The sequence below is a fragment of the Drosophila serrata genome, unplaced genomic scaffold (assembly GCF_035046125.1).
Source record: "Drosophila serrata isolate PLE 108 unplaced genomic scaffold, ASM3504612v1 contig_272, whole genome shotgun sequence".
NCBI lineage: Eukaryota > Metazoa > Arthropoda > Insecta > Diptera > Drosophilidae > Drosophila > Drosophila serrata.
The window spans coordinates 486,067-498,411 of record NW_028257170.1 but is presented as its reverse complement, the minus strand read 5'-3'; the positions used below and the strand labels follow the sequence as shown (position 1 = coordinate 498,411).

General features: G+C 35.7%; 6 protein-coding genes and 1 long non-coding RNA gene across 12 annotated transcripts; 2 read left to right on the top strand and 5 right to left on the bottom strand.

Annotated features, from left to right (window-relative positions):
- Positions 1-36: 36 nt before the first annotated feature.
- On the top strand, positions 37-2,494 carry mex1 (midgut expression 1). Of its 2 annotated transcripts, XM_020942585.2 has the most exons (3): positions 37-176; positions 1,361-1,707; positions 2,194-2,494. In XM_020942585.2, the coding sequence occupies exons 2-3, from the start codon at positions 1,655-1,657 to the stop codon at positions 2,390-2,392; spliced, it is 252 nt and encodes an 83-aa protein (XP_020798244.1). In that variant the 5' UTR covers positions 37-176; positions 1,361-1,654; the 3' UTR covers positions 2,393-2,494. The 2 variants fall into 2 exon arrangements, with proteins under 2 accessions (XP_020798244.1, XP_086689970.1); XM_086833844.1 differs by lacking the exon at positions 37-176 and having other exon boundaries at positions 1,117-1,707.
- A 508-nt stretch (positions 2,495-3,002) lies between these two features.
- Positions 3,003-3,695, top strand: LOC110176270 (uncharacterized). Its single transcript, XM_020942584.2, has one exon. It carries the CDS (start codon positions 3,003-3,005, stop codon positions 3,360-3,362), a length of 360 nt encoding a protein of 119 aa, XP_020798243.2. The 3' UTR covers positions 3,363-3,695.
- Positions 3,696-3,742: 47 nt separating this feature from the next.
- LOC147643458 (uncharacterized) lies at positions 3,743-4,262 on the bottom strand. The gene is made up of 3 exons (XR_015271933.1): positions 4,170-4,262; positions 3,956-4,114; positions 3,743-3,882 (listed from the first exon to the last, which is right to left on the bottom strand). It is a non-coding gene; the product is annotated as an uncharacterized LOC147643458 (long non-coding RNA).
- A 3,608-nt stretch (positions 4,263-7,870) lies between these two features.
- On the bottom strand, positions 7,871-10,437 carry MsrA (methionine sulfoxide reductase A). Of its 4 annotated transcripts, none has more exons than XM_020942470.2 (4): positions 9,883-10,437; positions 8,736-8,929; positions 8,338-8,598; positions 7,871-8,278 (listed from the first exon to the last, which is right to left on the bottom strand). In XM_020942470.2, exons 1-4 carry the CDS (start codon positions 9,931-9,933, stop codon positions 8,044-8,046), a joined length of 741 nt encoding a protein of 246 aa, XP_020798129.2. In that variant the 5' UTR covers positions 9,934-10,437; the 3' UTR covers positions 7,871-8,043. The 4 variants fall into 4 exon arrangements, with proteins under 4 accessions (XP_020798129.2, XP_086689959.1, XP_086689960.1 ...); XM_086833833.1 differs by having other exon boundaries at positions 8,748-8,929; positions 9,883-10,013; XM_086833834.1 differs by lacking the exon at positions 9,883-10,437 and adding an exon at positions 9,456-9,861.
- On the bottom strand, positions 10,226-11,482 carry gdl (gonadal protein gdl). Of its 2 annotated transcripts, none has more exons than XM_020942471.2 (4): positions 11,135-11,482; positions 10,891-10,987; positions 10,543-10,837; positions 10,226-10,463 (listed from the first exon to the last, which is right to left on the bottom strand). In XM_020942471.2, exons 1-4 carry the CDS (start codon positions 11,184-11,186, stop codon positions 10,320-10,322), a joined length of 588 nt encoding a protein of 195 aa, XP_020798130.1. In that variant the 5' UTR covers positions 11,187-11,482; the 3' UTR covers positions 10,226-10,319. The 2 variants fall into 2 exon arrangements, with proteins under 2 accessions (XP_020798130.1, XP_086689968.1); XM_086833842.1 differs by having other exon boundaries at positions 10,543-10,799; positions 11,135-11,276.
- Positions 11,135-11,713, bottom strand: gdl-ORF39 (gonadal protein gdl-ORF39). The gene is made up of 2 exons (XM_086833845.1): positions 11,543-11,713; positions 11,135-11,482 (listed from the first exon to the last, which is right to left on the bottom strand). The coding sequence occupies exons 1-2, from the start codon at positions 11,582-11,584 to the stop codon at positions 11,408-11,410; spliced, it is 117 nt and encodes a 38-aa protein (XP_086689971.1). The 5' UTR covers positions 11,585-11,713; the 3' UTR covers positions 11,135-11,407.
- Z600 (protein) lies at positions 11,698-12,105 on the bottom strand. The gene has a single exon (XM_020942617.2). It carries the CDS (start codon positions 12,002-12,004, stop codon positions 11,726-11,728), a length of 279 nt encoding a protein of 92 aa, XP_020798276.1. The 5' UTR covers positions 12,005-12,105; the 3' UTR covers positions 11,698-11,725.
- Positions 12,106-12,345: the final 240 nt, after the last annotated feature.

Genomic DNA, 12,345 nt, shown 5'->3' with positions numbered 1-12,345 from the left:
TGAACGCGATTTCGTACTGAGCTGGGAGCCAGAGAGCTCTGGAGCTAGAGGTGTGCTTACGTTGTAAGCCGGTGCACGAAGAAGTGCATCAAATTGTTTACCTCAGCATTTGGTGTCGGATATCGTGAAAGAACCTGAATATCGATGGCGACCTGCATTAATGGGAACTCAATTTCGTGAGTTTTTCTATGTTTACGTTTTTGCCGGCTTTCACAAGAAGTTTATTTCAAATAATATAGGTTCCAAGTTAATTACTGTTTCAGTAAGTCATGTCATTGTTGTTTTGTGCATTTTTTGATAAATTTATACTCTGTATCCCTGATATCTTCATTTGGGATGAATGCACTCTATGACACCTAAGAAATACTTCATTAATCTATTAAATAATAATAAAATAAATAAAATTAGGGCAATATGAAGTTCATCTATAAAGTGTATAAGAATCAGACCACTTCTTAGTACAGAATGAAGTAAAATATAGTATAATTTTAATATTTTAAAGGCTGTTCAGTTGCCTTTTACAACTCCACACGTGTTCTTAAAACAATAACATTTCTGGTTTTTATTTTCCCGTTTATGAAGAAACCTAAAAATCCTATGCCATTTTAAACAGTTGTCATAAAATATTATCAAGTTTATAGTGTTGCCATTTAATGATTAAGTTCGCATGAAATTTTTGTTAACTGAACCTACCTTAAGTGTTTTGCCAAAAGCCGTTTATTTCGGAAAAAACTGCCTTGCTAATAAAAATTTACTTATCGAAGCTTTGAAGCTTTGTAGTTTCCTATTTTTTCATAAATATTGCCTAGTAATCTAGCATGAGGAATTGCCAAAAGGATAGGCAGAGTAAATCCCCGAATCGTTTTCGAGTCTATAGTTTACGAGTACCTATTATCAGGGCTTAATCATTGATAAGCACCATATACATTCCTGATTAATAATAATTTAAAAATAGATGTTACTTCTGGGAAAAACAACATTGATTTTCTAGAAACAATGTTTTGACTTGTTTTTAATCAATCTAGACAGAGGGTCTGCTATCTGTTTCCGATTTTCTTAAGCCAATTTGTCTTTGTCAGGGACTGTCTCTCCGTATATTTTGTACTTTTCCAGACATCGCTTTGCTATCTTAATCAAAATTTTAATTGTAAACATTTTTGGTATAATTTTATTTTAATAACTAGACACTAAATGTGCAAGGTGCATAATCCACGAATGGTATTAGTTGCCATAGTTCTCACAATTGCTTCAGTTATACTACTTCTTATAGCGTATCTATATATTTGGTATTATGATAGCCGTCGCGAGAAAAAATAAATCTTATATCGGATTGATTCTAATACCTTATTTTCCTCTCAAGACATATAAATTCACAAAAGAGTGTAAGCTCTATTTTCCAATATCTCTCAGAGCGCTATCGTCACAGCCTGGCATGGCGGCGTTAATTATAAACGAGGCTCGTTATCAGTTTATTGTTCTTTCCAACCAACCGATATGATTAAAGCTTTCGATACTAAGCACCTGTCGCCCCGAAATGCTCCAATGGCACTCATAGCCCTTTCAGTTGGTAATTTGCGCTGGTCAATAGCACAACGCGATCCCGGAAGACCTCAACTGAAGTATATATAACACCTTTAACGTCAAATATCTCACCATGTGCAACGCTCTCTGTGAATGCCTAAAATGCCCCGGCAAAGTTGTGTGCTGGTAAGTTTCCATCAATACATCCATCCTGTGACTCATGATTGATCATTATGGAAGATATCTATATCTATATCCCCCTTCTGTGATTTTGAGATGCCTTCTTCACCGGAAGAGAGCACTTGCGATAAGGATTTTTAGGTATAGAGTGAGGTAATCTATATACCAAGGGGGTTTTTAGTTTATTAGGAAAGGTATTTATAATCAGAATTATAATCAATCAAAGGGAAGTTGAATATATGTATACTTTAAACATATAAACAATTCCTAAACTTTTTCTAAGTTGTCAAGATATTATGAGTCATTTCCGGTATTGCATTGATAAGGCTTCTAAGGATTAGTTAAACCTTTCAAAAACAGAATATTCTAAACAACTATGTTTAGACCTATGGAGAGTATATTTTTTTAATATATAGATATCTTCTCATATAATATATATTAATATTATCTACTTAATACCCTATCTAATTTGATCCTTCTATACGCCTTCAGCTGCTGCAATTGCGCCTGCAAAATGCTAATGAGCATCATCTTCTCCGCTCTCCTCTTGATCGTTGTCATTGGATTGATTGTCTACTTCACAGTCTTTTATCACAAGGATAAGAATAACGACGAGGTGCAGAAGCAAATAGCCCAAATGGCACCAATCGTAAAGCGCAGCATACGCGATTATTTTCATAAGGAATACTAAAACTGTGGATGTGAATTTATATACTATTTATAGGCTAAATTATTAATAATAATAATTCGAAAACGAAGCGAAACCGAAACGGAAACCGATACCAAAACTGAATCAGGCCAAAGCGTTGTTTTAATCTAATCTATGGCTCGTAATGGGATTTTTTCTTATCTAATAGATTGTAGGCTCAACTCAATTGAATGAGCTATTTATGCGCTTTAAAGAGAGGTTGGGTCTTTGCCCGGTTATTTGTTGATAATAATAATTATAATTTGTTAAGGGAAAATGTGAGTCATTGTGTGTGCTTTCCAGCTAGCTTTTCCTGTATGACAAATAAGCTACAGTACTGATTCATTAAATAATATTTTCTCTTGGACTTAAGTTCGCATAAATCAGGTTTTTTGTACAAAAAAAGAAAGGAGGGAGAGGGAGACGGCCCGCAGGGAAACCCCTCATTACACACATTTCCCAGCTGTTTTCCTAGTTTTTATGTATACCATTAGTTAGGGATCAGGTAGGTAGGTAGCTAGTATTATTGGTCCGAGGGTTGAAACCCAGTCCTTTGACTGACTTCAATCACTTTCTGGCCTTCAGTTGCCCGCCAGCCAGCATCAGGTTCACAATGTCCTCCGATTCCACGCTGTACTTCACCGCCGTCGAGGATATGTTCAAGGAACTCTTAACAATAGATGTTGATGACTCCCTTCCCGAGAATAAAGAGGGATCGGGATCGGGTTCTGACACAGAGACCCCGAAACGTTGTGTTAAATTACGAAAGCATAAATTGTTTGCCCAGGACTCTGGTGGTTTTGTGATAAGTCGACGATCTCCCAAACTGGAGTCCAAAATCAATTTGGAGTTGCATTTATCACCTGGCAGGCAACGAGAGCTAAGAGCTGAGGAGCTTCTGCGTCTGCGCAAGGATCGGGCGGTAAAGGAACGCCAGAAACCACCCCAGAGACGCCTTACTTTAAGGATATAATTAAACGGATCTGAACCATCGTCTAGTGTGTTCCCTGGATCACAGTGCTTCCCCCTGTTGTATGCTTTACTCTAAGATTTATACTAAGATTAGCTAAGTATGCTATATATGAATGACTGGCAGGTTGTCAGAGATCAGTTTTAGGCTTTTGTGATTTTTTGCCATTTTCTGTGCCATTAATAAACATTTACGTTAGTTTTATAAACAATTCCAAGATAAAATAAAGTATAAAAAAATAATTGAAAAATGTGTTTACAGTGTACAGATACATTTAAAAAGCAAAACAAAAGCATAGTTTGCTTTGTACTTCATAGATTTTAGCTTTGAAAAAAAATATTTAGAAATCTTTTATATGGAGAAAAAATAATAAGAATCATGAATTCATTGATTTAATACGTTTTTTAATAAAATTGCATTCAAAAATATTTCACTGAACTGATTTTACAAAAATTCTAGTTCTTGTAAGCCTTGCATCTAGGCAAACCCCAGCTGCAATATCCCCTGTGGATGTTGGTAAAGGCTAGAATATAATATTAATATTAACCCATTAGGAAGATATTTCAAAAAATATTTTAAATATATTAAATATTTACGTGGCAATCCCCTCTTCTCGCGATAACATGACTGCATTTTGGCCGAACAAGCACTCAATGCTGCGTAATAGCAAGTGCCATCAGTGGCACAATGGATATCAAATTCATCTGGACAGGTATCCTCGCACTCCTCCTCACTGACCACCAAAATAATAAGAGCTATAAGGGAAAGTTATTAATATAAATGTCCTGATTTATTCCTTTTTCAACTCACCCATTAAAAGAAGGATAAACCAGAGGCATCTCATCTTGATGGCGAGTGTAGTCTCCCAGATATGTCTCACAAATAAAGTTTTCACAACTCCAACTCAGCTATTTAAATATAACTTAAAATGGTTATATATTATACAAATATTTAACTTATATCTCAGTTTATGCAAGCAGGTGTTTAAGGTATTAAAAAATATTTAAATAACAATTTGAATTTTCTTAGCAATTATTTAATGGTTTTCTGAAATATTTGAACAGTTTTTAATAAATAAATAAGCACACCGTTTTAACATTTTAAAAATTAATTAAATTAAGAATATACTAACTTAAAATGCAGCTTTCAATAAAAAAATTGGATCTGAGCTAAGTAAAGTTTCTAATAAGAGATTTATATGCATATTATGTCTTTCGATCATTAATTTTGATATGTATAACTTTATATGTTTAATACTACAAATATAAAAAAAAATAATATTAAAATATATCATTTCATTAAAAAGCTGAGTTTCTAACCTTTCCCATTATGTAGATAATGTGTAACATTTTTAGACATATATATAAAGTTTTTGTGTAAATTACATTCAAATTATATTCCACATTTTAGGAAAAACATAATAAAATATAAATTATGAGATTTTAATTTTCCTTTCCCATATTTAAAAAAATAATATATAATTTATACATTTTTATATATTAATCTGAAATTTGTATATTTGTTTAGTTATAAAAAATATATTAGAAAATGTGTATAAAGTTTAGAGATCATTTAGGATATCTTATTTCTTAAGTATCTTTAAATTTAAGTTAAGGAATTTCATCAATTTGTGTAAAGTTGATACCAACCTTCGTTAATCTTTATAGTTTTTTTTTTTATTTAAAGGAGGTTAATGATCTCGCCTTTTACCTGTTTCCCGATTAGGGCTTTCTTTGCCATTTAGGTGCTAACGATTTCTTTCAACTTAAAGATTAGATGACTATAGCCTTCGGGATCTATCTACGCAATCATTTTACCCTTGACAGGCTTAACTTGGCTTAGCAACGATTAGCCATTAATGATCAAGCGCAAGCTACTTGAAATGGGTGTCTAATCACCAAAAGGATTATAATTTATTACTAAAGACACTTCGAAAACGTTTAAAGTGTATTTAAAAGAAGGAACTAAGGTATTTATTTGATTTTTAAATCAATAAATTGATCTATGAATCATACCCTTAATCCTTAATTAAGCTATGAATCATCTTCTTAACTATAAATTCAGCAAAGAACTAGATCCTTTAACCTAAATTAAGAGAACCATGAGGTATATATGTATATTTATTAATTAATTACTTATAAAACACCCATCGACCCTTATCGGAAACAATGACATTTCAATTTTTCGTGTCACTTCCCTCTGATCAGAAATATTAATTTGGAAAACAAAATGATTTGCAAATATTTATATGCTGATGTCTTCTCCACCTTTGTCTCCCTTCCAGATCAATAATTGTAGGACAGAGGATGCCCCAATGACCTTTCCCTTTTTCCCCTTGTCGAGTGATCTTGTGCAATACATGTGCACGCGAATGCCCGACACTCTCTTCAACTCATTGATACGATTAGTGGGTACACCTCCTACTCCCCTCTACCGATGCCCCCCTGATATAGTAGCATTATCAACTCGTGCCGACCCATACAAAGAAAGCGTGAGATCGCTTTGCTTTAAGTGTTTGTTATGTCTATGGCGGGTCTGTCTCTGCTTCTTTCCTTGGCTAGCTTATAACGTAAAATCTTGTAAAATTCGCCAGGATCAAAGGATTGGTTATTTTCTAATCAAATTTGGTCAGTGGGTAGATCTGACCCTAAGCTATATACTGATTGAAAATGAAGTTAATACCTCTTTTAGAAGCCCTTTAAACCGATCGAGTTTCTCACTCCCCAGGGGATGCCCCGATTTTAATGATTCTTTCAGAATCAGATACTTCACTTCAAGGACTATGGATGGACTGGTTTTAAGCCTATTCTCTGGATCCTTTCATATAGAAAAGATTTAACAAAAATCATTTTAAATCTTCAGCTGGCTGTAAACAAAAAATGCTTCGCTATTTTCGCTCGATCACTTTGACTTATCGCCAAACATGCGGCCAACCGGCTTGCCTTAGTGGGAGAAAGGAGAGGGTGGGGGGCGATTGGGGAGCTCAAATGGGGGAACAGCAAGAGAGAGAGAGAGTGTGTGTATGATTGCTGAGTGGGGGATAAAGAGAGAGCTCGAAATGATAGAGAGATGGAAAGAAGAATAAGGAAAAGAGAGAGTGGTCTGACGCACTCTCTCCTAATCAAAAATAATAAAGAGCGGTCAAATCCACAAAGTTTTGGGTTGAAGGTCTGGGATATATACTATCTATATCTTTATACAGTGTTGGGACAACAGAAAAATACGTATATAACTTTGTGTTACTTAAAAAAAAAGGTTTGATCGACTAAAAGCCTACGTAGCTATGAGTGCCACCACGTGTAGCTTTAGTTTATAACTTTAAGCTTAATGTTTCTAAATAAATAAATAAGGACTTAATACTATTTTATTATAATAAATAGATCATTTTTATGGCATTAACATTAACAAGAAACCTTATAATATAACCTTATTATGTTATTTCACATAAATAATCATAAATACATATTTATCGTAAATATTCAATATCCCCCAATTATCCCAAGATCTCAGTGATATCTCAAATTTATTTATAGTTTTACTGCTGATCTAATGAAATTAACTAAATATATATTAACCACTTGAGGCATTTCCCTCCTAATCAGATCACTGACTATGACTAGGTGCATTTCTTTCTATTTTCTGATCAATTTATGCTAGTCACTAGTCACGCAATTAATTTATAGACCTTAAAATTAGTTAGAAAACCACCGTCCGAACCGTTTAAGATTAGATCTAAGCTGTTGATAGGCTGTCAGCTTTATAGATTTCAACGATTCAACGACTCATTCAACTAAACAAACAAATATCACGAAAAATACGAAAATAAATAGTGCTAAAGTTTTCAAGAGGTCAGTCACTTTATTGGTTCCGTCCTTGAATTAAATATATTTTAGTCTTTGCAAAATTTTAAAGCACAAAAAGAAAAACTAATGCTGAAATAACGATATATCTGATTAGGTTTCAAGGTCTAGAAAACATTGTTTTTTAAACATATATGTAACATAACATTAACTTAATTAAAACACCCATACTGCTCATATTTCACCAGAATTTTGATGAGTTTCTTGTGACAGCAATGCAAACTCATTAAAGTTAAATAAACAGATGACCGAGCAAAATCATTATCAGGGCTGTATTTACTACTGATAAGGCAGGATCCTTGTGGGACAGGAACTTAATATGACTTGCAAGCTGTTTATCATCCCAGAGAGATTAGTCTGTCTTATCAAAAGCTGATTTTTTTTGGAAAATGAGATGGATCAAGTTGAATAATATATATTAGCAGGTATAATCTGAGTATTTGTATATTCTTTTATCGGTCAGATGCAAGCAAAAGTCCAAGATTATCAACTTTATAGCGTTAATTTAAAAATATATTTTATATTTAGGTGCTCAGAAGTTCAAGTTTGTTCTTGATTTGATTTTAAGAGAGTTCAGGGCCCATAGTTGCTTTAAAATGTAATATTCTTAAGCAAAATAAAGAAACTTGAGAAGTAAAAAAGCTTATGAAGTCACTGAGATATGATTTATTATTAAAATAATATATAAGCATTTATATATTTTGTTTTAACCACTTAAAATCTACATAATACACACTTTGTTTTGAACAAGCAAACAAATTAAAATGAATTTACCCCCCCTAAGTGTAAGATCTACGCTTAACATCTATGCACATGCGACCGTGTCAGCAGTAGAGACCCTGACCCTCGTTCTGCTCCACATGGTAGTTGCAGTACTGGCGCTGGGTGGGGGTCAGTCCCATGGTCTCCACCTCAGCCTTGAACTGCTCAACGCCTCCGACGCCGGCTAGATAGCCATTAAGCTTGGTGGCCACATAACTAGTTTGCAGCAGCTTGGAATTCAGATTCAACGAGGAGACCAGGTCCTTGTGGCCCTGCAGGCGGTACTTTTGATGGTACCTGGACAAAGGAGAGGTTTAGTATCCTGATGTATTCATTTGGAAATAGTTTAAACTTACGTCTCGGCTGGGAAAAAGTTCTCCTTGGAGGCAATCTCAGTGGTGATAACCTCCGGCGCCCGACGCTCCTGCTCCTCCAGCTTGGAAGCCTCTGCCACTTGCTTCTGCTCCTCGTCATGGTACAGGATCAGAGAGGCATACTGCCTCTTAATTGGTGTGGTCAGACCGTACTCATGGTTGTTCCAGAACAAATCCAGCAGCTCCTTGAAGCTAATAATCGAGGGATCATAGTCAATCTCCAGCACTTCCGTGTGATCGCCCCTGTTGAGATTCGTTGGATTAGTTACCGGATCGAAGTGTGGGATTGCAGGTGAAGGAATGGTGATGATGACGATGGGGGAGAAAGAAAAAGAAATGCTCGTGTTAGGATGATTAATGCCCTCCTTCCGGACTCTTACATTTTACGGTACGTTGGCAAATCGGAGCTACCGCCGGCATATCCCACGGTGGTGCGAAGGACTCCACGGGTGGCTCCATACAAGGACTCTGCCCCCCAGAAGCAGCCCATGCCAAAGGTGGCCGTTGCTTTGCTCACATTCACATCGTGAACCGGCAAAATATTCAGCTCTTTTTGTTCATTGCGAACGGTGCTCTGTAAGACGAAGAAGAAGAAGAAAACGATGACGTATGAGTAAAAAGTTTGAACCTGATTTTATGGCAATATTTTGGTAATTTTAAACCACACCAGAAACAGAAATGTGAGGCCATAACCATAGCCCGGCAAGCAGCGCATTTTAAACAAATTATTATTCCGAAAAAAGAGATATTTTTAATTATTTTAAAGGTATTTTTTGTTTGGTGGCTTTGTTCGTTGTGTGAAAAAAATATAATGCCGCTTGCATTCACTCTCCCACACACTCTTCTTTTAAAACTCTTAACACTCTCTGCAGCAAGTGCAGTTCTCTTTAAACAGCTGACTTAAGTTTACTCTCTTAATCACAGATACAATTGCAAAATCAATTTCAAAATCAAGGTCAATAGCAAAACGGGGGAAGAAAAGTAAAAGTAGCTGCTGGAAGAGCTTTCAATTGTTTATATCACAACAAAACTAAAACATTTGGTAAAATGTTTTTTAAAACACTTAAAATTATGCTGATTATATGCTTTTAAAAACTTGCCTTGAAATTACGAAACAAACGCGCGAACATTTCGTGTAAACGGCTCAGCTGTTGGGAAGCAACTAAAGCTGGCCAAAACAAATCGCATTCCGCCAACATTCTAGCCAACAAAGGTGTGTGTGCGCTCAGCATTGATGGGCTTAAATTATTCTCAAACATTAAATGACGGAAACTGGCTTTTATGAGTAAGCGCACATAAAGCAACAAAATTGGCCATTTGACCTTGTATTAAGTTCAAGAAACTTTAAGCAGCCAATTAGGTAATGTGAATTTAATGTTTGAGTTGAATTTGCTTATTAAATATTAGCTATATAAATTATTTTATTATTTCAGCTAAGGCACTTTTAGGGATACAAGTATTAATCACTTTTAAAGGATGTACAGGATCCTATAGTAAATCACACTTATCAGGAGCAACTCTACTCACCAGATCCTTGAGCTCAGGATACGAAACACTTTGTGTAATAGTCAGAGACATGTTTTCTTTTTTTAGTTGTAGTGTGTTGCTTTGGAAATTCTAAGCACGACTGAATGCATCTGCAGACGGATCGCTCCAATTTATAGCGCCGCCTCTCCCTCTACTTTCTACTACGCTAGAGAGTGATAGTGAGAGGGAGAGAGCCGAGCTACTATCGTTATCAATTCTCCCCTCTTCTCTTTCGGGTGGCCGGCCCCGTCGCTCTTTCTTCCGCTCGGAATTCTTCGGCAATCGAAAACTGCGCAGCGCTACAGGTTTTTTTCTTCGTAACACACAGATGGAAGAGATTCGATCAGGGTTAATAATTTAATTTAATTTACGTTAAATATTCTTATTTATACATGTCAAGTGCAGTCTTTTGTGGTCTCTTGATTAACCATTAATGGTTATTTGTTCGGTTCGTATTTCAGACTACTCAAGCGGAGAATAAAGTCCAGAAGGAACATTTGTATTTTGATCTCTTTGGGATTTTCGGTGACATAAAAACCCGGTACGCCGGCCTTTTGTAAAGTGGATTGTTGGTCATTAACCTGAGATGTGATTAAAGGTGAATTATAATTAATATTCATTATCTCAAACGAGATTGGCATTAACAGTGCAATATTTCACCTTTTGATCTAGAATATTAATAATCTTTTTGTCCGATTCAAGTAGCTTCTTAGTGTGCTTGATTTTAATAAGACCCAGTATGTGTTCCAGCTCTTCGGGATCCTTGATCTTGCTTTTCCATCCCGCCACCTCAATATCGTATTCGTTCTCCACCTGCATTCGCATTTTAATCAAATGTCTTTCCGTCTCATGTTGCAATTCCATTAGAGCTGTGACAATGACGAAAATGCCTTCGTTTAGCACACAATTTGCGAGTTCTGTGAGTAAATCGTAGGATATACGGGTCTGTAGGTTTCTGTAAAGTAATTGGTTTTAATACATGTGTTTTTAAGTAAGTAAATATCTTACTCTGGGAGCTCTGCATGGAACTTTCGTAGGTGATCCACAAGAAAGTAAATCTTACGTTGAATATATTCAGGCGTCGGCTCTTGCTGTTCTGAGAGAGCTGGTGGAAAATTACAAAAACATATTAATCATTGTTTACATAAATTTGGCTAAATATTAATAAATAAATAAAATACAAAAGACCCATATGGCCAGTCGTATAGGATGAAACTTAAGGTTTTGCTATTAGCCATTATTTGACATTTACCTGCTTCACTGCTGTTGGAATTGCCCTCGTTGGTTGCCGCCGTCTCTGCCATCTTTTAATAATGATTTAATTTTATGTTCTTTAAATGAATTTGTGAAATATTAAAACTTTTGTTTGGGTTTTTGCGACCGCTTCCACAAAACAGCTGTTGACAAGGGCTTCAATACAGCTCCAAAAATATCGATGTTTTTATATAGAACGATATATCGATTATGATTTTAAACTTAATTTTTGTGTTTTCTAAATTAAACTATATACTTATTTTTGGGATTCTTATGGATGTTTTGTGCATCCGCAATCCAAACTCGCCTCTTTGCCACAGGAACAGCTATCAGCCAGAGCTGCAAGCTGTAAAATATTTTCGATAAACAGGACTTCCAGGACCTTTACCAGGGCTGGCACACTTACCAGCAAAATCAGTGTTACCACAATCAAAAACATAGTCTTCATAATTGTAACCAGAGAATAGATGCACACCGTTTTTATATTGCAAATATTATTTATTGTAAGGGGAAAAAAATAGTAAAGGTATATGATTTGAAATCAAAAGGCTACTTATGACTATGTTGATTACATCGGGGCCTGTTGTGATTAAAAGTTTAAAGATTTGCGGGCTTTGGTGAAGTGTTTGTCAGCCTCGTAGGTGTGGATACGGTTGTTGCGCTTGATTTTGCGCCGCTTCTTTAAATCGGTATCAAACTTTCCGGGTCCGCCGCTAGATGGGGTGGTAGGGGCCCGTTGAAAATGCTTGCTGTCCAGGGAGTAGCATTCTCGAGTAGCGACTTCCTTCTGGTCCTTGGGAGTTTCCACAATTTTCAGGCTGCTCAGACGCTGCAGTAATTGGGTGGCTTCGTTGGTGGTAGTAGACATGATTATATATTTTTCTAAACACTTTTGCTTGATCAAGAAGTTATTACTATGCTTGACGTTGACGGTTTGCTACTGACTTCCATTTAGCTCTTGGCACTATTTATATATCCTTGATGGGTGCGCAATTTGAGGACTATGACATAAAACTCAGTGTGGAAAGTACTTTGCTAATCTTTCCCCGCATCTGTCATTTTATGGCGTTACCTGCTCGTAATTAAATTTTCCGCCGAAAAGCCCTGCTAATCCCTTTTTAATGCGTTCAAAATTATGCGCGCAGGTAGAAAACTGCAATGCAAGGAAAACGGTCATAAATTGCACAAAATATATTTGGAAAGTATGTA